The sequence below is a fragment of the Ictalurus furcatus genome, chromosome 22, assembly GCF_023375685.1.
Source record: "Ictalurus furcatus strain D&B chromosome 22, Billie_1.0, whole genome shotgun sequence".
In the NCBI taxonomy this organism is placed as follows: domain Eukaryota; kingdom Metazoa; phylum Chordata; class Actinopteri; order Siluriformes; family Ictaluridae; genus Ictalurus; species Ictalurus furcatus.
This window is the reverse complement of record NC_071276.1, coordinates 8,519,899-8,542,130: the sequence shown is the minus strand read 5'-3', so window position 1 is coordinate 8,542,130 and position 22,232 is coordinate 8,519,899. Positions and strand designations below refer to the sequence as shown.

General features: G+C 37.3%; 1 protein-coding gene across 2 annotated transcripts; it reads left to right on the top strand.

Moving 5' to 3' along the window:
- Nucleotides 1-701: 701 nt before the first annotated feature.
- On the top strand, nucleotides 702-21,713 carry ptgs1 (prostaglandin-endoperoxide synthase 1). 2 transcript variants are annotated; one of them, XM_053654110.1, is made up of 11 exons: nucleotides 702-1,045; nucleotides 1,123-1,215; nucleotides 3,109-3,225; nucleotides 10,124-10,264; nucleotides 12,030-12,173; nucleotides 12,317-12,498; nucleotides 12,671-12,754; nucleotides 14,853-15,099; nucleotides 16,096-16,382; nucleotides 19,680-19,827; nucleotides 20,553-21,713. In XM_053654110.1, the coding sequence occupies exons 1-11, from the start codon at nucleotides 1,039-1,041 to the stop codon at nucleotides 20,903-20,905; spliced, it is 1,803 nt and encodes a 600-aa protein (XP_053510085.1). In that variant the 5' UTR covers nucleotides 702-1,038; the 3' UTR covers nucleotides 20,906-21,713. The 2 variants fall into 2 exon arrangements, with proteins under 2 accessions (XP_053510085.1, XP_053510084.1); XM_053654109.1 differs by having other exon boundaries at nucleotides 1,120-1,215.
- The last annotated feature ends 519 nt before the right edge of the window (nucleotides 21,714-22,232 follow it).

Genomic DNA, 22,232 nt, shown 5'->3' with positions numbered 1-22,232 from the left:
CAACAAATTTCATCATCAAGACCCTTTCTAACAGCATGGCCAAAAGAAAAGTATGTCTCTTCAACTATTTGCCATATTTTTCAAATATTGTCCGAATTCCTTGCCTTCGTCCAGCTCCAGAACTCAACTCTGTTACTACGATTACAGCAACAAAGAATATTAATTTAAAGACTTTGTTTATTTATCATAAAGATGTGTTTGCCATGATGCAGAAAGCAGCTGTACTAATCTACAATTTCCACCATAGATTTCTGTGCTGTTGTGTTCTTGCTACTGCTGTGTTCAGACGAAAATCATGTCTGGTTCTCTTAGACTCAAGATCAGTCATGGATGTAACTTACAGTAGCCTAGATAAATACAGTTTTCCAGTTAAAAACAGGTCAATTTTAAAATATGTTGTTTTTTTCTGACTTTATATGAATGGAAGGATGCAAATTGTCCAGTTTTCTCAGTAAAAATAGACACATTCCAAAATATGTCCTGGTCACACACACACACACACACACACACACACACACACAAGCTTGAGGGCATTAATATCCATTTTCTATACTTTTGAGGCATAACAATTAGACAATAACATCTACCCAGGAACAAAAATTGTGTTAGGCTACATAGTGCAACTACATAGGGCAAAACATGGGCAGGAAATGGCAAAGATCCGGCACGTGGTGGCGCTAAAAACGCCCTCCCCTGTAATCTGACACTCGTCTCTCGCGCTTTAATAGTAGGATCCCGTCTATGCGTGCAGTTGAAGTGTGAACGTGCTGTATGCGTACTGCGGTTCTCACCTTGGGGGGGAAGTTCCGTTTATCTTTGCCTTTGGCATTTGACAGCTGGTTTACAAATTGCTGAGCATCTCACTGTGAGCAAACGTGCAGTGAAAAGAAAGCGCACAGCTGAGAACAAACGCATGCATGTTTACGCACTAAGTACTGCGCTTGGATTTCAAAGTGGACTTGGACTGAGAGAAGTTTCGGGTGTCGGATATATATATATATATATATATTTAAATCCTCTTCGTCCTGTTACTCTACAATGAAAGGTAAGCGCTGAGAATCTGGCCCAGTTTTGAGTGTATTGTTTTTATATAATAACCCCCATGAGCTTCGTCCGCAGCAGTGAACAGTCTTCTCCTCCTGTGGTCGTGTACTCTGGTGCAGGAATGGACTTTATGCATCGGTGAGGAAGAAAACCCGTCACCGATGAAAAGTGGTAAGCATCGCAAGTGCAAGATACTTCCACATCTTCTGTATAGGCTGTAGAGAACAAGTTTGCATCAGTGGTCTAATCTTTCAAACAGCTGTTTCACGTTGGACACAATGAAGAAACAAATAAACAAACACATAATGTAAACAGAAAAATCCCCAGCAATGGGACAACTTTATTACTAGTTATTTATTAAAGCACTGCAGGCATTAATTCAATCAAGGAAATGTTATTGTGTGCGTATAAAAGCTGACTCTCACATGTGCAGTCGCACAGGAAAAGACAGCTAATTTATCTTGTGTCTTTAACCCTCTGTTGGTATGCATGACATAAACAGCATGTCTGGTCTTGAGTGAGCCGGTTCAGATGATAAGTATCTGTCTAGTATCCGTACTTTCTTACTGCTATATCAAATCACCCATCAAACCCCCTATAGAGTTGAATGAACGCCTATACACTTTAAAAAGGTTCTTGAAGGGGTTCTTTGTATAGTTAAGGGTTCTTCGCTTCCTACAAGTGTTCTAGTTTGGAAACTGTTCTGCTTGAATCTTTAAGTTCTAATAATGTAACGGTGGTTTTCAACCTTTCTATCAATTGGTGTGAGGCACCCATAAGTCTTGTGGCTCGGCAGGTCCAGTCTTACATTCCACACTTTCCTACTTGCAAGTAATTTGTAGTTATTAATGTGTAATATGCTTTAAAGCTGCAGGATGTAAGATTTGAGATTTTTTTAAAAAATTTGCCCACTCTGGTAGAAAAATGCTATAGCAAGCTACTTGTAGAAAAACATGTGGTAACGCTCTCTCTATCGCGCTCTGCATCTTACTCCTTTGTGCGCATCAATCACATGGCCAGAAACATTCCAGTAGGTGGACTTGCTATGCTAAAATGGCTCCTGGGTGTGAATGTGTATGTGAATGTGTGTGCATGGTACCTGGCATCCCATCCACTACTATTCCTTCATCATGCCCAGTGTTCCTTGGATAGGATCTAGATCCACAGCACCCATACAGGATGGAATATTTACTAATTTATGAATGAATGAAAAATGTTGGGATTCCTGAGAGGGAGAAACAAAAAAGTTCACTGAACACCTACTATAGCACTATAGTAGTCCCATCTTGATCACTGAACACCTACTGAACACTGTATAACTTTAGCATTGGAAATGACCCTCTTCTTTATTGCAGTGTTCTCTCAGACCCTCTAAGTTTGACCAGTAGATAACAATACACACAAGCTAAGACAGAATCAGTTTAAGGTTGGGAAGAGTCAACAAACGTGTTGTAGATTTGTTATAATGCATGCTTATTATGCATGCTTTATGCAGGCATATATTATGCATGCTTTTTTCCAATACATGTGAAATTTGCAACTGTGTCTTCTTAATTCATTCACAAGACTAGCTGCTAGACTTAGACTTAGAAGGGCAATAATTAGCAACACTTATCACCAAGAACATGTCTAGAGCAGAGTTCCTGTGAAAAGTTTCGCAAGAGGAGATCATGGGAATGGGTGAGAGGAACTACTTAGACAAACTGAAGGAGAGTCTGGTTATCTCCTATGTAACGCATATAACCACATTTCATTTAGGGGTTATGCTATTTTCGGGTTATGCCAATCATTACAGCAGAGAGAGGAAGTCATAAAACAGTGACGAGAGTGATCCATGTGAGGCATAAAACTTTATTAGGTTCAGTTAAGCCTATATTACCATTTTCTAGATGTTAAAGTGGTAATGCCGGGACAGTAGTTTATGTTTTTTATACACTGAATTAATGAAACTTGCCATTATATACATTTTTTATATTTTAAATCCTGATTTAAAATGTTACTCCTAGGACACTGGTTGTAGTTGGAAATTGCTTAAAAAAAAGTCATATTATCTTTTGTTCGCAGTGAATCCTTGTTGCTACTACCCTTGTCAGAACCGGGGCATTTGTATGAGATACGGACTAGACCGATACCAGTGTGACTGCACCAGAACTGGGTACTATGGAGAAAACTGCACTATCCGTAAGTAAACCTTTGATTTCCTGTGTGCTCTGTTCCTCTTTTGGCCTTTTTTAGATCCTGTTTTGGTGGATTAACTTATAGAATATCTATCTACATGTGTTCAGAAACAAAATATTCAACAAAAATGATGAAATTAACAGAACAGATATTAGGCCCAGAACATGTAGTGTCTGTAGCAAACTAAATCAGCATGTGAACATCTGCATGTAAAATCGCTATAAATTACACTTAGACGACCTCTCAGGGTAAAACATTGACTCGTTTCACAAAAGAATAGTTAATGGAGTTAATCATGAATGGTTACCTTGTTTTAGAATGCTAAACCTACCAGCAGTTATTGTCTAGCAGTTGATATGTCTGTAATGTTTTTTAAAAAAATGCAAAATATTTGCTCTGAAAGAGATTGCCAAGGCAGTGGTGTAAAGTATCTTCTAACTACGTAATGGGTTCTTAAGCATTTTTGGTATGAGTTGTAATTCCTGTGAGATCAAGTTGGAGAGTGTGCACAGAGATTTATAGTGAGATTTTCAGATTAGCTGTGTTAGAGATAGAATCTAGATAATAGCAGCTGTGCCTATGTAGGTCAATAAGTGAACTTGGTAATAGTATCTGTTTGGGCCCATAGAAATTCCTGAACATATTGGGAATATTCTGTTGTCCCAGAGGTATTCTAAGCACAGTAAAACCTGATAATGTTTTTTTAGGTTGTTCCCCTGGATTTTTATGTAACAGCTGGAACTGTTGGTTATCCATTATCAAAGGATGGGGATGACTTTCATTCTTGTATTTTATATTCTAAGAGTCTGCTCAGACAGTCATGATTTTACTTACACTGGAGGATGGTTGTGATTTTTTGGGTTGAGAGTAGAGATGCACCGATGTATCTCTATATCTGTATGTAAAGGCTATTTTTCCGACTATCGGTTTTCGCCAATAGTTTAAAAACATCTGAAGATCAGGGCCGATTATATCCTGTCAATCAAAAGTGGGCAGGAAAACACATAGATTTCGTGCTGTGTGCAAAGATGATGTCTCTTGTGTGGAATGATGACAAAACTGCAGTTTGTAATATCTGTAATCTCTGCACTGCTAAAATTTTACACCGGACGCTGCAGCAGTGAAGCCGCGTGGAGTCTAATTTCCCCCTAACTCGCCCTCGCCCCCACCCACCACCCTCCGCACTGTTCGCGCTACCCGCTCGCCCTCGCCGCTGAATTAAAGGGCCAGTGCACCGTTGAAAGATTTAAGAGAAGATGAGTTGACAAAAAAGTAGTATATATTGCACATATTTGTAGAGTAGTATGTTTCATATGCATTTAATGTTAATATGCGTTAATATCATCAAAAAAGGTTTATATTAGGCCTATATATTACCAGTTTGATGTCAGGGATGAAGTAGAAATGTTTTTGTTTGTGGTGAGTGAATGTGAGACTAACAGGAAGTTTTTTAGAATTCAGTCAATGTTAATATGAATTAATAACATTCAATAAGTTAATAATCTTACTTTAATCTTCAGAATTTAGTTCATATGTTAATGCTAATTAGAGTAATGTGTTTTCTGTTTATGAGACCAGTTACTGTGAAACAACTTGTTGAAATGGAGAGAAGAAAGTTTTTATTTGCATTTCTTTCAGAATTGTGGAATTAATTATTAGTAATTTAAAAGAAAGTATAAAAGTCAGAACTATCGGTATCGGTGGCCGATATCACTCTGAATAATTGCTTATCGGTATTGGCTGAGAAACTTAGTTTAGTTTAGTTAGCATCTCTAGTTGAGAGCAAATCATTTGGTTCAATTCAAAAATGAGTTTTTTAAATTACTAATAATTTGATTAAATTTAATATACAACCAGTGAATCGATTCAATGATTCAAGTTTCCTAAGAAATAGAATTCTATGACATTGGCTTTGCTACTTTGAAAATAATTTTCACCTTGTACCTTGCATTTGTTGAACTACGGTGCCAACGTGAGTGCACTGGCAATACACAGAAATGTTAAAACTTAGGAGGTTTTTCAATCAAAAATGTACATGTCCAATGCAGTATACCTAAAGCAGAGAGCCATTCTATGGCAGCAGCTTTTATTTTTTGTATAGAATTATCAAATACACAAAAATGTTGTTCGATAGCATCCATGATAATGGCATAAAGACATTAAGAACATTCTAAAGATTTACTCACAATTTAATTTTTAAATTAAATATGTACTTTTAATCTACAGTTTCTGTAAGAGCTCTCAAAGTGATCTCATCAGTCAACACTGCAATATTATTTAAAATATAGGGGTGAAAAAAGAATGAGAAAACTTACTTTCTTCTTCCTGTGATCTTCAGGAGGTTCAGATGATGCAAATTCCTGTTGAAGATTTCATATGGGTGAATGTGTTCATTCAGAATAAAGCATTTTAATGATTATCTTTCAAGGTAAAGTGTAGTTATAATGGGCTGGGACAAAATATATGTTTGCTAAAAGTTATTTGTCTTAAACATGCATTATTACATTATTATTACCTGAGGTATCATACCAGGCTTGGAGACTGGGACTTGGGTTAGTGTTAAGTCAGGACGTATTGCTTCCAAATATAAAATTCTATCAGATAACACTGGAAGCCAGTTCTTTTATATGTAGACTAATTTATATCACACACACACACACACACATTTCCAATGAGGCTATTCACATGAAATTTTCACCGAACATCAGTATTAACTCAAGAACGCCGGAAATATAAAGAATTCACAACAATAAAGTGGAATGACACAGGAAATTTATTTAATAGTTAGAGGAGAAGCCTTTGTTTGTGATGACAGCTTCAAGACGCTTCCTGTATGAAGAAATTAATTGGTATTCAGGTGTGATTTTGGCCCATTCTTCTAAACATATTGTCTTTAAATCTTGTTCAATTGGATTCAATTCAGGTGATTAACTGGGCCATTCTAACACCTTGATTTTTTTTCTCTGAAACCAATTGAGAGTTTCCTTTGCTGTATGTTTTGGATCGTTGTCCTGCTGGAAGGTCCACCACATCTCATCTTCATCATCCTGGTGGATGGCAGCAGATTCTTCTCAAGAATCTCCTGGTAAAGGGCTCCATTCATCATTCCTTCAATTATATGAAGTCTGCCAGTACCATGCGATGAAAAACAGTCCATGATGCTTCCACCTCCAAACTTCACTGTTGGTGTAGTGTTTTTAGGATGATGTGCAGTGCCATTTCTTCTCCAAACATGGTGTGTAATCTGACAGCCAAAAAGTTCAATTTTGTTCTCGTCTGACCAGACTACACTCTATTTCAGTATTTCATAGGCTTGTCCAAAGGAGTTCTAGCAAACTTTAAACGAGCTTCGACATGCCTTTTCTTTAGTAATTGAGTCTTGCAGGGTGAGCGTGAGCAGTGGAGTGCATTGCCTATTGTTTTCTCTGTGACGATGGTACCTGCTGCCTGCAGGTGTTCCTGGAGCTCTTTTTCCGAGTGGTCCTTGGCTCTTGGGCTACTCTTCTGACTATTCTTCTGACTACCTGGTCACAAATCTAGCGAGGAGCTCCTGTGCGTCGCCGGTTGATGACAGAGTGGTGTTGCTTCCACTTGTGGATAATGGCCCCAGTGGTGCTTACTGGAAGATTCAGAAGTTTTTAAATACGTCTGTATCTGATTCCATCAATATGTTTTGCAACAATAAGGTTGCGAAGGTCTTGGGCTCTTTTCTTTTACCCATCATGAGATGTTTCTTGTGTGACACCTTGGTAATGAAAAGCCTTTTTATAGACCATCAATTTACTAACCCAGCTGATATTAATTTGCACAGATAGGGGGTATAATTACTTACGGATTTCAGCTGGTTCCTTGCCTTACCTCTCCTTTGAAAACTGCTTTTCTTATCGTGTTCAGTACTTTTTTCCTCTGTGTCATTCCACTTTATTACACACAACTTTATTTATGGACTTTAATGTTGTGAATTCTTTATATTTCTAGATTTCTTCAGTTAATACTGATGTCTGGTGAAAATTTCATGTGAACAGCCTCATTGGAAATATATTTACAGAATTGAAAAAAAAAGTACTTTTATGTTAATACCAATGCTTATTTCCCCCACTGTATTACACCAATACACTCAGGGGCTGGGGCAAGGGTTAGGGTTATTGAAACCAAAGCAGGTGCAGATTGCAGACTCATAATTCTAGCATATATCAAACGCCAATATCTTTGTAAGCCAATCCTTTTTCATGTAGAGTACTATAATGATTCTTACTAATATTTGAATTGCAGTTCGACCGATCGGTTTTGCTGATTAATCAGCGAACTATCAGTTATCTGCAAAAATCCACACCGATAGTTTTTCCCGGTTGCGGAGCGGCTGATAAGGGCTCCACTGTCTTTATACAGAACGAGAGTGGCCTCTAGAGGTGAAATAAAAACTAATGCTGAAAATTTTGTTGTGTTATTTGAAGTGTTTTTTGATAGATTTAGGGTGTCTCTATTTTTATATTATTTGGAGTGTTACTTTTTGGTTCAGTGTGGATGTATATCTTGTCTTTACTTTAATATTTATTAATAATATAGATAAATATTTATATATTTATTTCATTTAGAAAAGTACAGTACATTTTCATGGTACAGTCAGTAGTGTTTATTTTTGTAATAAATTTCAGCAGTATTTTACTCTGAGTGTTATGTTTTCAATCAGTCTAAAATTTATTAGTTGATTAATCAGTTATTGGCAGGTACTGGCCAACTTAGTTATCCGTATCGGTAAAATCCACTATTGGTCTATCCTACACTTGTAGGCTTGCAGGGCTGGTATTTTAAACTTTATGTTTAAAATGTTTTTTTTTACCTTACTTTATATGAGAGCTGCACAATTAATCGAACATTGATCTCGATTACGCTTTTGACTGCCCGTGATTACATGAACATAATCGACTGCGATATTGGCGTTTAAAGTTCGTCCTCCTCTCATAGAAAACTCCGCTGAATATCAAAACAAGCGCTTCCAAACTTACAGCCAGTCACCATAGAGAGGTGCACGGATGACGTCATTTTGTAATGCCAAAACCCAGAAACTAGTTAGCATTTTCTCCCTTCGGTTCCATCGTCCCAAATCAATGGGTTTTTTTTAATGGTATTTTGGTTAAAAGCCTGGAATAATGTCTGTGGTGAACACAAGCTTGTTTATGACATAAAATACACCAGTAATACCCCACTCATGGTTTTTTAAAAAGCTTTTACGTGTATTGGAAAAGATGGTTGCTAACTGTCATGTAATGAGGGTTTAAGACGGATGCAAGTGCAGATAAGATCTTTATTGAAGAGAGGTAGACAAATCCAAAACGTGAGACAATAGCGTGGTCAAAAACAGGCAAAAGGTCAGGCGATTGGCAAACGGGTATAAACAAGGCTAAACAAGAATCAAACAATGAGGTCGAGAATAAGATCAAAACTATGAACAAAAGCTTGGTACACGGAAAACTCATACAGTACTTTGCGTCGAACAAAGAGACACGAGGGGTATAAATGACAAACGTAATTAAGTGTGAACACAAAACAGCTGAGAGTTATGATGACACTTAAGGGAACAACCAATGACAATACAGGGGCGGAGACAGGACAGAAATCATAACATATGCACATGTAGAAAGTCGCTAAAAAACCCGGAAGTGCGCTGTGAGCTCCAGCGCTTACATGAGGGTAAATCGTGACACTAACATGTTGCTAAATGGGACTACAGACGTTGTCGGAGACGTTAAACGTCATCATGCTGAACAGGAAAAAACTTTGCAGATAAACTGTTTCAGGTATGCTGTGCACAATTCCCAAAATCCACAGAGTAAATCTGTATTATGGAAAATGTTTTTTAAATCAAGTTTGGAAATGTTGGAAGCTTGGTGATGGTGACGTTGAAGTCGCGCGACCGTGGTGTAGTTCGTTTATAGCATATGGTTAGCTGTTTATTTCTGCCGATTGTATTTAGTCTTTTATTAACATAAAAGCAGATGAAGCACTTGATTAGTTGCATCAGGTGAGCTTGAGACAACACCTGTTTTGCATATTTGTGCTGTTATTAGGGATTCTTTTCAGGGGGTTGAATAATTTTGAGACTGGAGAAGTCATTATAAGTTGCATTGTCAGTTGAATTTGGGGAAACCACTTGAAGCATTCGTTGTGTTGAACTATTTCACTTGCTTTTGTTTGATTTGTTCATTGCAAACAACTGAAAGTCTGTAAATTTTGACAATAAACCTGATTTGCAATGGGGGCTGAATCATTTTGAATGAAACTGTGTACATACTTAAGAAGTGATGCGACATCAATGTATAAATAATGTAAAATGCATCTTTTTATATTATATGAATGTGTGAGTAAACTTTATAGCCTAGCCATAACTAAATAATTTATTAAACATTAAGAAAAGTAACAAAACTTGTCAAAGTACTATAATTTTGAATTAAAACAAATTTGTAATTCTACCTCTAAATGGGCTGCCTAATATGAATAAAGACATTATTATTTTACAATAGTTATTAAGTGATTTAGTAAATAATTTGATTAAATTAAGAGCAACCAGCACAGACTGGGTGTATTTGTAATATAATTCTTCTGGTATTTAACTTTAAATTGCTGTTTTGTTTGTTATTATTACAGGATTATTATTAATACAGCATGCAGTAGTCTGTCTTTTCACCATAGACATGACTTGCAACACCAGCTTCTGTTTACATGTTCCTGTTGTTTAAGAGCTTGACTCAGACCTCAGGCCGTCACATGAAAGTTCAGTCAATTTGAAGCAAATTGCAGTAAATACAACTACTTATGTACAGTATTAGATTAATTACCACACTACAGGCCTGTGTATATCTTAACAGATATATATATATATTTTTTCTTGTCATCCTTATAGCTGAGTTCTGGTCCAGAGTCTATGAGCTCATGAAGCCAAGTCCTGATGTCGTCCACTACATCCTGACCCATTTTTACTGGTTATGGAGCCTTATAAACAATACCTTCCTGAGGGAGTGGATCATGTATAAGGTCCTTACAGGTCAGTTGTCCAAAACATAAAACTATTGACCTCCTTCTCTTTCCTTCTGTACGAAATAACCAGTATACCCTTTTAGATGGATTACACCTCCTGGTGTACAAGGATATTCTGATGTCATTAAAGGCAGAATATTTAAACACATTAAATGTTTAAAGTGTTTTTGATGAAGACTATTTAGCCATTTTCCAGTTGACTATATACAGTATAACCTATGAGAAAAATCTTCATTATAGGCTGTTTGAGTTACAGTGGACAGATGTTTCACAGATAATGGACACCAGTCCAGCTTTCAGTGAAGTGCCTAAGATAAATATTTGCAAACGTCAGAGCTTAGTCATGTCCTTCGTCAGTGATCATTTGTGTAGCCCAGAATCTGGTTTACCCCATTTATTTATGTGGTTAAATCAAGATCAGGGCCACATACATAGAAACATATCAGTAATTCTGCAACTGTTTTATATTATGAATTTGCAAGTTCTTCTGATATCAAGGATGTGCAGTTCATCCTATTTAAGGGTGATTTAGCTTCTAATAACAAAGCAGCGTACCATGAGAAGAGGAGGAGCTGAGATAACTGAAGTGTAAAAGAGCTGAGAACTGAAGGGTGTTGGCTTCCCATGTGTGCAGCTGCTTACAGTTGTGTTCAAAATCTAACACAATCTAAACATGAAACATAACACTAATACCGAGAAATGCAGATTCAGCTTTTTCTGATAATCTGTTTGTGCATTATGCAGCATTTATTGCTCCTGTGTGCTCTGACACTGTAAGTTAAAATTTTGGGGGCTTAAAAAGGGAGAACTGGCCAGATGTTAGAAGTACCACGTTAGAAGTTAGTAGAAGTAGAAGACCACACAACTGCACTTAGGACATCAACAATGAAGGGGCCTATGTATACACAGGAAGCAAATATGCATGAAATGAATTTAGGTAGTAGACTAATCATTTTTTGTTCTGTGCTACACATCTGTTGAGAAAATCTCAACACACAGAACATCCTGCTAATATTTACTCAGCCTCTGTCTGAGAATAAATCTTGCTTTATCACGTCCTGTAAAAATTCCCTCCAATAGTTGCCCCATTCCTCTGTTCACATGCACTTTAGTGTGAGAATTATTATTTTCAAAGACTCTCATACTAATACATGGCAATTTGTATTGGAATTAACCTTAAGATATGCAATATTTCACTTGATGTTTTAATGCTCTAATGTAGTTCAGTGTTTTTCAAGCCCCTGCTGCTATGATAACTCATGTTGTCCGTAGAAAGTCTTCAAATTCCTCAATCTCTCTGCTGCTGCCAAGGGTTTTTGGCACGTAAGCCTTTATGCATTCACCCTCCACTACCCTTTCAGAACTGTATACATATATTATGTCAAGTCAGCCCAGTGAAAAAGGCATTACAGTGAGTGAGTGAAATTTTCATTAGTTCACTTGCACATCTGTATACATCTGTCATGAGTCTGGTCACAAAATCACACACACACACACACATACACACATCCACACACACAAAAGAAAAATTGAAAACTTACACCATTTACAATGTCTGACCTTATTGCATGACAATAGCAAGATCCAAAATACGCTGCAAACACAGTCTTCAACCCTCCAATGTCTATTGAAACAAGAGAACAATGGCAGCATACAGCAGAAACAAAGAGGGAGGTTTGCAAAGAAAATTCAGAGAAATCAGAGAATTGTTAGACATGTGTGATTTTTTTTAGACAGTATTCTCATTGTTATAACCCTGTCTCCTTTCACAGTGCGATCAGACCTTATTCCCAGCCCTCCTACCTATAACTCCAAGTATGGCTACCTGAACTGGGAATCATATTCCAATATCACTTATTACACCCGACTTCTGCCTCCAGTGCCACTGGACTGCCCAACACCGATGGGTGCCAAAGGTTACATCAATTTAAATACTTTAAAATAAAAAAAAAAGTAACTTTAAAACTGAGGGTTTTTTTTTTTTTTTTTTTTTATATCTTTGCTGTCCCAGCTTAATTCTTTCCCCAGCTGTTATGGCTAATGTTTCATCCCTCTGCAGGAAAAATTGAGCTTCCAGATCCCAAACTGTTGGTGGAAAAGTTTTTATTGAGGCGGGAATTCAGGCCAGACCCCCAGGGTACAAATTTAATGTTTGGCTTTTTCGCTCAGCACTTCACTCACCAGTTCTTCAAAACACACAACCGGATGGGGCTTGGCTTTACCAAAGGTCTAGGCCACGGGGTGAGTTCTTACAGAAGATCTGGGGAGAATATTAGATTGGCTAAGAAAACATTCACAATTAGTTATTTGGAAACCATTTTGGGAAAACACTGTCTTCTAGTCTAAAATCTGCCCACATAATTATACTGAAAATGAGTATAAAACTGACTCTGACGTTTGGTTTTATACATAGGTGGATGCTGGACATATTTATGGAGATAACCTTGAACGCCAGCTGAGTCTTAGACTTCTCAAAGATGGGAAGCTGAAGTACCAGGTACCGCTATTGTTGTGAAATGTCTGACAGGTTCTTAAATCTGCTTAATATTTATTTTGTTGTTGCTGTTAAATCTCCTTATTAGCTTATCATCTAAACTTAGTTGATATAGGCACATCTTGCAGAGATTATCATCAAGAGAGTGTTTTTTTTTTCTAATAGCCATGCCCCACTTTCTGTGAAATGTGAGGGCATGGTTACACTTCCTTCTGAGGTCTAGAGATTAAAAGTGCATAACCTCACAGATATAAATCAAAAGTTAAGAAGGCTGAAAGAAGGTTTCTACACAAGTCTAATGCTTTCCGTTTCCCTCCTCTAGTTAGAAATGGCTCATTTACAGGTTTAGTAGGTTGGTAGAGTACCGTGTAGACGTTTTAGGCACATGCAAAGAAATGCTGTAGAGCAAAGATGCCTTCAAAATAATGAAATTAAATGTTTCTACATAAAAAAATACCATAAAGAGTAGTAAATGAAACAAAGTATATATTTGGTGTGACAAAAAAATATATATATAGTAGTCTCGGGTACAATTTGTTCAAGTGGCTTTATTGTCATTTCAACCATATACGGCTGGTACAGTACACCATAAAACGAAACAGCATTCCTCCAGGACCATGGTGCTACATAAAACAAGACACTAACCACATGAGATGACACAGAACTAAATAAGAACTAAACATTTTTTAATAAAATGCACGTGCAAACGTGTGCTAACAACACAAGACAGTACAGTACTACTAAAACAGGACAATAGGCACAGTAAGTGACAGTGTTGCACCGAACAGTACACAGTTCTAGTGTGGAAGTGTCCGATATAACCGGTAGTGCAAAAGATAGGTGCCAAAGAGTAACAATATAATTTAAAAATGGTATAAATGTAAACATGCTATGACATAGTATTCAGCAGATTAGCTTATACCAAATATGGACATAGCAGTTATTGCAGTAGCAGCCAGGTAAAGTGTATAAGGGGACAATAAATTAAATGCTATATTTTTATAAGTCCAGTAGCAACAAAAATGCAATAGAGTCAATGCAGGAATGTGCAAACATTGCAATGGAAGTGGGATGGTGTTCAGTTCAGAGAGTGTGTATGTGCGTGTGTGTGTGTGTGTCAGTCCAGTCTCTGAGTATTGAGGAGTCTGATGGTTTGGGGGAAGAAACAGTTACACAGTCTGGCCGTGAGGGCCCGAATGCTTCTTTACCTTTTTCCAGATGGCAGGAGAGTGAAGAGTATATGTGAGGGGTGTGTGGGGTCCTCCACAATGTTGGTGGCTTTGCGGATGCAGCGTGTGGTGTAAATGTCTATGATGGAGGGAAGAAAGACCCCAATGATCATCTCAGCTGTTCTCACTATCTGCTGAAGCGTCTTGCGATCTGATAAGGTGCAGTTTCCGAACCAGACAGTGACGCAGCTGCTCAGGATGCTCTCAATGGTTCCACTGTAGAACATGAGGAGGAGGGGTGGGAGATGGGCTTTCTTCATCCTTCACAAAAAGTAGAGACGTTGCTGGGCTTTTTTGGCTATGGAGCTGGTGTTGAGGGACCAGGTGAGGTTCTCCGCCAGGTGAACACCAAGGAATTTGGTACTCTTGACAATCTCCACGGAGGAGCCGTCAATGTTCAGAGTGGTCGCTCCGTAATCTCCTGAAGTCAACAACCATCTCTTTCGTTTTGTTCACATTAAGAGACAGATTGTTATCTCTGCACCAGTCCATTAGCTGCTGCACCTCCTCTTTCTGTATGCTGACTTGTTGTTTTTGCTGATGAGACCCACCACAGTCGTGTCATCAGCGAAAATGATGATGTGATTGGAGCTGTGCATTGCTGCACAGCCGTAATTTTTTTAAAAATTAAGAAAACTTAATTTTTGTACTGACTTGATAATGTAGGAGTCATAAAATAAAAAATCTATAATAAAGTTTGTACTAAAAAAATAGGGTGCTTAAAACTTCTGCACAGTACTGTATATATCTAGGAGAGGAACATGGATGTTACAGTCATTATGTGTAAGGGGAAGAAAAGGAAAATCGGCTGTTATAATTTCACTGGTGCATTTCCATGGCTGTTTCACTGTTGATGTCCTGTGTGTTTACAGATCGTCAATGGGGAGATGTACCCACCTACAGTGGCAGAGACCAACGTGAACATGAACTACCCTCCATCAGTTCCACCAGAAAAGCAAATGGCTATTGGGCAGGAGGTGTTTGGCCTGTTGCCAGGCTTAAGCATGTACGCCACCCTGTGGCTGCGTGAACACAACCGTGTGTGTGACATCCTAAAGAAAGAGCATCCCACCTGGGGAGATGAGCAACTCTTTCAGACCACCAGACTTATTATTATAGGTTAAGTTTCACCACATTTTTTCTGTTTTTCTGTTAATCTGGAAACAAACACGAACCAGAAATGGATTCTATGAAAAGTAAAAAAGTATAGTGCTTTCAAAGTATCGAATAGTAATATTTTGTGAAAATAGCAATCACAAAGTTAGCGCCATAGTCAGAGATGAGTTAAGCACATATAGTTCATTTAATAAAAATAAATGTATTTAAATTTCTATTTTATCTATAACTATATTTATAGTTATTTTTATATATTATTTTAACTATATTTTTTAACAGTATCCCATGATATACCATGTACTGTATATCAGCTGTTCAACAAATGTTAATCCTCATGAAGTCCACATTCACAGCTTGATAAATTTTAAATTCCATTAAATTATTAATACATTTTTTTGAGTGACAACCAATTTAAAAAATGTTGCTATGTGAGAGATATAAGCCACTGTTCATTTGATTTGCTTGCTTTTCTCGATTTTGCTCAGTAGAGGGTATGCATGTGACGTCACGTTAGCCGGAAGTCGCCTTGGTCACGCCCACTTAGTGGCAAAAAGACTGAGCGGCAGCATTAGTGCACAGCGTGACTTCTTTGAAAACACAGAAAAAATGCATCTAAAATGGGGAAAAGCTGTTGTCAGATGAACTGTGCTAACAGATTCAACAAGAATTCTGAGCTATAATTTTACATAGTGCCAAAAATCAACGATGAATAATTTGCTACAGATTTCTTTTTAAACGCTGTCTATTTCCACTGATGAATAATGGGGCTCATTCATTCTCCGACTGTTTTACCTTCACAAATATATAACGTTAGTAAGTGGAAGCAGTGTTAACTACAAACAAACTAGGGAGACATACAAAATGTGCAGTGCTGGTCAGGACAGGTTTGAGAACCCCTGGTCTAAACACTATTGAGAAACCTGATGCGAGAGCTACACAAGAACATACCAGATAACCTTTATTTGGTCCATTAAATTTGCTCAATTGCTTTCTTTCCAGGTGAGACTATCCGAATAGTGATTGAGGATTATGTACAGCACCTAAGTGGCTACCATCTAAAGCTGAAATTTGATCCATCCCTGCTCTTCAGCTCCAAATTCCAGTACCAGAACCGAATTTCCGTGGAGTTTAATCAGCTTTATCACTGGCATCCACTCATGCCCAACAGCTTCTTCATTGATGGAACTGAGATTTCCTATGATGGGTTCATGTTCAACACCTCCATTCTGACTCACTATGGAGTAGAGAAACTGGTGCAGGCTTTCTCAACTCAGCCAGCAGGACAGGTGATATTTGCATCTCTTTTGACCTTGAGGAAACAACTCTTTGATCAATATTTTTCATTTTAAGAAGGTTGACTGAGCTTTTTTGATTGAGTCAGGTTTTGTAGCGTTAGTTTAACCAACAAACAGCGCACTCTAAATTATGTTGAGCATTGTGCATGGTTTCAGTGTGACTGGTGTAATGTTGATTAGTCTAGAACAGGAAGGCTGTCTTTTGCTTATTTGAAAAGTGTTATTATTTATGAAATAGACCGTGTGAACCCAAAGTGCTACATGCTTAATATATTTCCCTGACCTGACCACAATGCCTTCCTGTTCAGTGATCATGGGCAATGGGGTGCTATAGTCAATTTCACATAGTGCTAGACACTATAGCAAACCTACTTATGGAAGTTTCAACTGCTCTTAACATTGTAGAATTATTGAATATTGAATTGTGCAGTAATGGAAAGTATTTCAGGGCATCTATATAGTAATAATATAAACTCATTTGTAAGTACAGTTGCAGACAAAATGATTCAACCCCCATTGCAAATCAGGTTTATTGTCAAAATGTACAGACTTTCAGCTGTTTGCAATGAACAGATCAAACAAACGCAATTGAAATACTTCAACACAATGAATGTTTCAAGTGGTTTCCCCAAATTCAGCTGAAAATGCAACTTATAACGATTTCTCCACTTTCAAAATTATTCAACCCCCTGAATAGAATCCCTCACAACAGCACAAATATGCAAACCAAGTGTTGTCTCAACACACCTGATGAAACTAATCAAGGGCTTCATTAGTTGCACCAGATGTGCTTGAGCTGGAACACATGAAATACCTGAACTGGCTAGGGGCAGAAAATTCATTAAATACCTGGACAGGGCAGAAAAAGGATGCTAAATTTACAGCTGAAATTCTGTAAATTTTGACAATAAACCTGATTTGCAGCGGGGCTTGAATAATTTTGAATGAAACCGTATATTAAATTCATTATTTATATTTCACATAGAAACAAATGTAAAGTGCATGGTTATATACAGTCCACTCCAAAAGTATTGGACGGCAAGGCCAACTCTTTTGTTTTTGCTATACATTGAAGTCATTTGGGGTTGAGATCAAAATATAAATATTAATGAAAAAAATATATAATATAATGAAAATTCTGATCTATCGTCTCATAGTCATCTTTTGACCTCAGCCCTATATGTCTTTAGTGTATAGCGAAAGACATACACTTTCCCACATCTATTACAGTAATAGCTATGAGAATGTACACACAGTTTTGTATAAGTATTCTTCAAAACTGGATTACAACACCTTTACTATAGGACTAACAGTGATAAGCAACTTAAAGTGGCCATGTAACATAATATATGATAATAATTCAAATCGTCAAATAAACAGGTAGAAGGTTTTTCAGCAAAACCGACTATGCAGTTAAAAGTAATCATAGTTCATTATGCTGTTACTAATTATCAAGAGAGAACACTGAGGATATACAACCTTATATATTCAGGGTTTTTTTTCTCCCCAGTTTAGTCACCTGCTAATTCTCATCCAACCAGCTCTCCCATATCATATAAAAACTACCAACTAGGGAGGGTGAAGACTAACACATCTACCCTCTTCTGCATACGTGGGCTCACAGATGCTCACAATTAGCTACTGTCACTGTGAATGACAGGAGAGAGAGGACATGCCATCCCTCCAACCCAGAAAGCATGGCCAATTTTGCTCCTTTGGCTTCCAGCCAAGGATGGCTATGGCATCTTCGGAATTCAAACGTACAATTTCCTGACAAGAGGGAGAACACAATATTGTCCCAAGAGAGTAGTGATATTAATGCCAGTACCAATATCTGACAATAATCACAATATTATATCTCCACTTTGGGGAGTAAAGAAATGTGGTACAGGTTTTCTCAATTCAGCAGTGAGCCTGACCTGGAGGCAACATAATTTTAATCATTATTGTTTATTTTAGTTGACTAAAATTTGAGTTTCAGTTATACAGTCATGTGAAAAAATAAGTACACCCCATGGAAATTGTTGGCTTTTTGGACATATTTGGACAAGCAAGTATTTGATCCTCTTTGAAACAGTGCCTGTTAATGACATTGATATACTTGAACAAAACCACAAGGAAAATTAGCTTTTTCAATCATTTATTCAACAGAAATATCAATAGTGATATTCTTCTGTGGAAAAAGAAGTACACCCTTGGCCTTCGAAGCTAGTATTGCCCCCTTTAACTTCTTATAGTCATTTTGCATAATTGTCCACCAGACTTGCTGGAGATTTTGACCACACTTCCATTCACTATTCTTTCAGTTGCAAGGGTTTGAGTTTTTTTTTTTATTTGTCATTTGATAGTGTAACACCTTCATTAATAGGCACTGTTTCAAAGAGGATCAAATGTTTGCTTGTCCAAACATGTCCAAAAAAAACCCCAAAAACAATTCCCATGGGACATATTTTATTTTTTTCACATGACTGTATCTACAACTTTGTACAAGTATGTCTGCAGTGGATGAGTTGGTCTGTAGTTCATACATCTTGACGCACTTTTTTACAAAGACAAACAGAGCATTTAACAATTTGACTTTTTCAAGGTAGATTCCCAAACCAAGACACTAAAGGAAAAAGATCAAATCGATTCAATAAAAGCACAAAAGAATAATGTCATCACAGGGACAGCAATGGGACAGTTTCCTTAAACAAAACAAACGCTGGTGCCACTTTTTACACACAGCTCCACAATTGATACAAAGTTTTGAGTCAATAATTGTCCCAAGATATTTATATGATTTCACACATTCTATTCTCTGACCCTTAATAAGTGTGACTTCATGTGTATAAACATGTTTTCTAAAATCAATTATCATGTCTTTTGTCTAAGATAAGTTTTTAGATTATCATCAGCATTGTGGTTGGATTCAGTATGCTAGTGTCTTTTGTCTTTTTGAAAGGTCTATTTGTATATGAAATAGACTGTGTGAACCCAAAATGCTTCTTGCTTGTCATCGTCCCCTTTAACTGTAGCTTCAACTAATGAAAGACTATTGAATCTTTTTTTAGCTAAACAGGTTGTGTAGTCAAAAGTAATTGTAGTTTAATGTTCTATTACTAATTTACAAGAGACAACATTGAGGAAATACAATCTTATATATTCAAAGCTTTGCCTGCTGAAGAGAGATTTGTTTACCAAAGTGAAAGAGTTGTTGACTTATCAGTTATTGACATGCAGTTTCTGACATTGCGATGGAGACACTCCTTACTGACAAGCGCTGTGTGTGTGTGTTTGTGTTTTCAGATTGGAGGTGGCCGTAATATTCCACATATAGTGGCCAGAGTAGCTGAAGGAGTCATTAAAGAATCTAGGCAACTTCGGCTACAGCCATTTAATGAGTACCGCAAAAGATTTAACCTGAAACCATACAAATCATTCTATGAATTTGCAGGTATTTGCATATATACCTATGTGCTTGTAATTTATATCAAAAGAGTAACATTTAACATGTAATATAACTCATATTATGACATGGTTTCACTTAATATGTATCTGCTGTGAAAAATATCATTTGTTCTATTCCCCTGTTATGGTGTCCCAGCTAGCACAACTCTAAATTTTAAAAACTCTTTAAATTTTAAAGGTGGATGATATGACTTCCCTTTAATACTTTTTAATCTATTAAATTAGAATTTTACCCTAATTTTTATCCAAAGTCTGTTGCATTTTTTTTTTTTTACAAGAAATTGTTTTGTTGCATGCTACATGAAAACATAAATTTCCATGGTAAAATTGAGTTATACTGTTTTTAGTCTCATAATACACAGCCAAATAGTAGTGACATAAATAACTACTGAACATGACATTTCAGGAAATGAGTGATCAAAGCCTTCAGCTTGCTACTCAGCAACTTCAGCATATTTTGGTCTTAAGGAGAATAATATTTACAATTAAAGCTTATGTATTAAAATTAAGCATTTGAGCAGCAGCAACTTTAAGCTCCAGCTTTTTATATGTTGTATCATTTGACCTCATAAGTATTACATCCCCCCCCCCTGTAAAAAAAAAAAAAAAACATTGAATTGCAGATAAATATCAAGTGCACATATTTTTACACTCTTACACTGCTTTTCTTACCTTGTGGTGGCAAGTCATTTTATCTTTTTTCTTTTTTAGCTGACAAGGAGATCGCCCGTGAGTTGGAAGAGCTCTATGGAGAGATCGACGCTATGGAATTTTATCCTGCTTTATTGCTAGAGAAGACACGACCTGATGCCATATTCGGACAGAGCATGGTAGAAATGGGGGCGCCATTTTCCCTAAAAGGTCTTATGGGAAACCCCATATGTTCACCTGAATACTGGAAGCCCAGCACTTTTGGAGGTCAGATTGGCTTTGATATTGTCAACTCTGCTACTCTGCAAAGACTGGTTTGTCTCAATACTAAGTGGTGTCCTTATGTATCCTTCCATGTTCCCCCGCCAGGTTATCAGCAGAAAAAATCAGGTGACACTCATGCTGAATTGTAGCCAAAAATAGAGATGAGAGAGAGTTTTTAGACGCTCCAACCAGGTTGTCTGGGATGCTGCAGCAGATATTTGTTTACACAGTTGGCTGACTTACGTTATTACATTAACAACATACAGTTGTGAAAATAAGTATTGAACATGGCAACATTTTTTTTTCAGGAAATATATTTCCAATGAGGCAATTCACATGAAATTTTCATCAGACATCACTATTAACTTAAGAAATCCAAACATTAAAGTCCATAAATGAAGTTATGTGTAATAAAGAGGAATAACACGAAAAAAAGCATTGAAAACGCTAACTGCAATTTATTTAATACTTAGTGGATAAGACTTTGTTTGTAATGACAGCTTTAGGACACTTCCTGTAGGAAGAAATTAATGGGCCTCAGTATTCAGGTGTGATTTTGGCCCATTCTTCTAAACATATTGTTTTTAAATCTTGTCTAATTGGATTCAAGTCAGGTCTAAGTCAGGTCATTCTAACACCTTGATTTTTTTCTCTGAAACCAAGTGAGAGTTTCCTTTGCTGTATGCTTTGGATCGTTGTCCTGCTGGAAGGTGAACGCATGTCTCATCTTCATCATCCTGGTGAACGGCAGATAAATCTCGAGAATCTCCTGGTTAAGGGCTCTGTTCATCGTTCCTTCAATTATATGAAATCTACCAGTACCATGTGATGAAAAACAGCCCCACACCATGATGCTTCCACCTCCAAACTTCACTGTTGGTATAGTGTTTTAAGGGTGATGTGCAGTGCCATTTCTTCTCCAAACATGGTGTGTAATCTGACAGCCAAAAAGTAAAATTTTGCTCTTGTCTGACCAGACTACACTCTCCCAGTATTTCATAGGCTTGTCCAAATGAGTTGTAGCAAACTTTAAACGAGCTTCGACATGCCTTTTCTTTAGTAATTGAGTCTTGCAGGGTGAGCGTGAGCAGTGGAGTGCATTGCCTATTGTTTTCTCTGTGACGATGTTACCTGCTGCCTCCAAGTGTTTCTGGAGCTCTTTCTAAGTGGTCCTTGGCTCTTGGGCTACTCTTCTGACTATTCTTCTGACTCCCTGGTCACAAATCTAGCGAGGAGCTCCTGTGCATGGCCGGTTGATGACGGAGTAATGTTGCTTCCACTTGCGGATAATGGCCCCAGTGGTGCTTACTGGAAGATTCAGAAGTTTTAAAATACGTCTGTATCCAATTCCATCAACATGTTTTGCAACAATAAGGTTGCAAAGGTCTTGGGAGATCTCTTTGCTTTTACCCATCTTGAGATGTTTCTTGTGTGACACTTGGTAACGAAAAGCCTTTTTATTGACCATCAATTTAC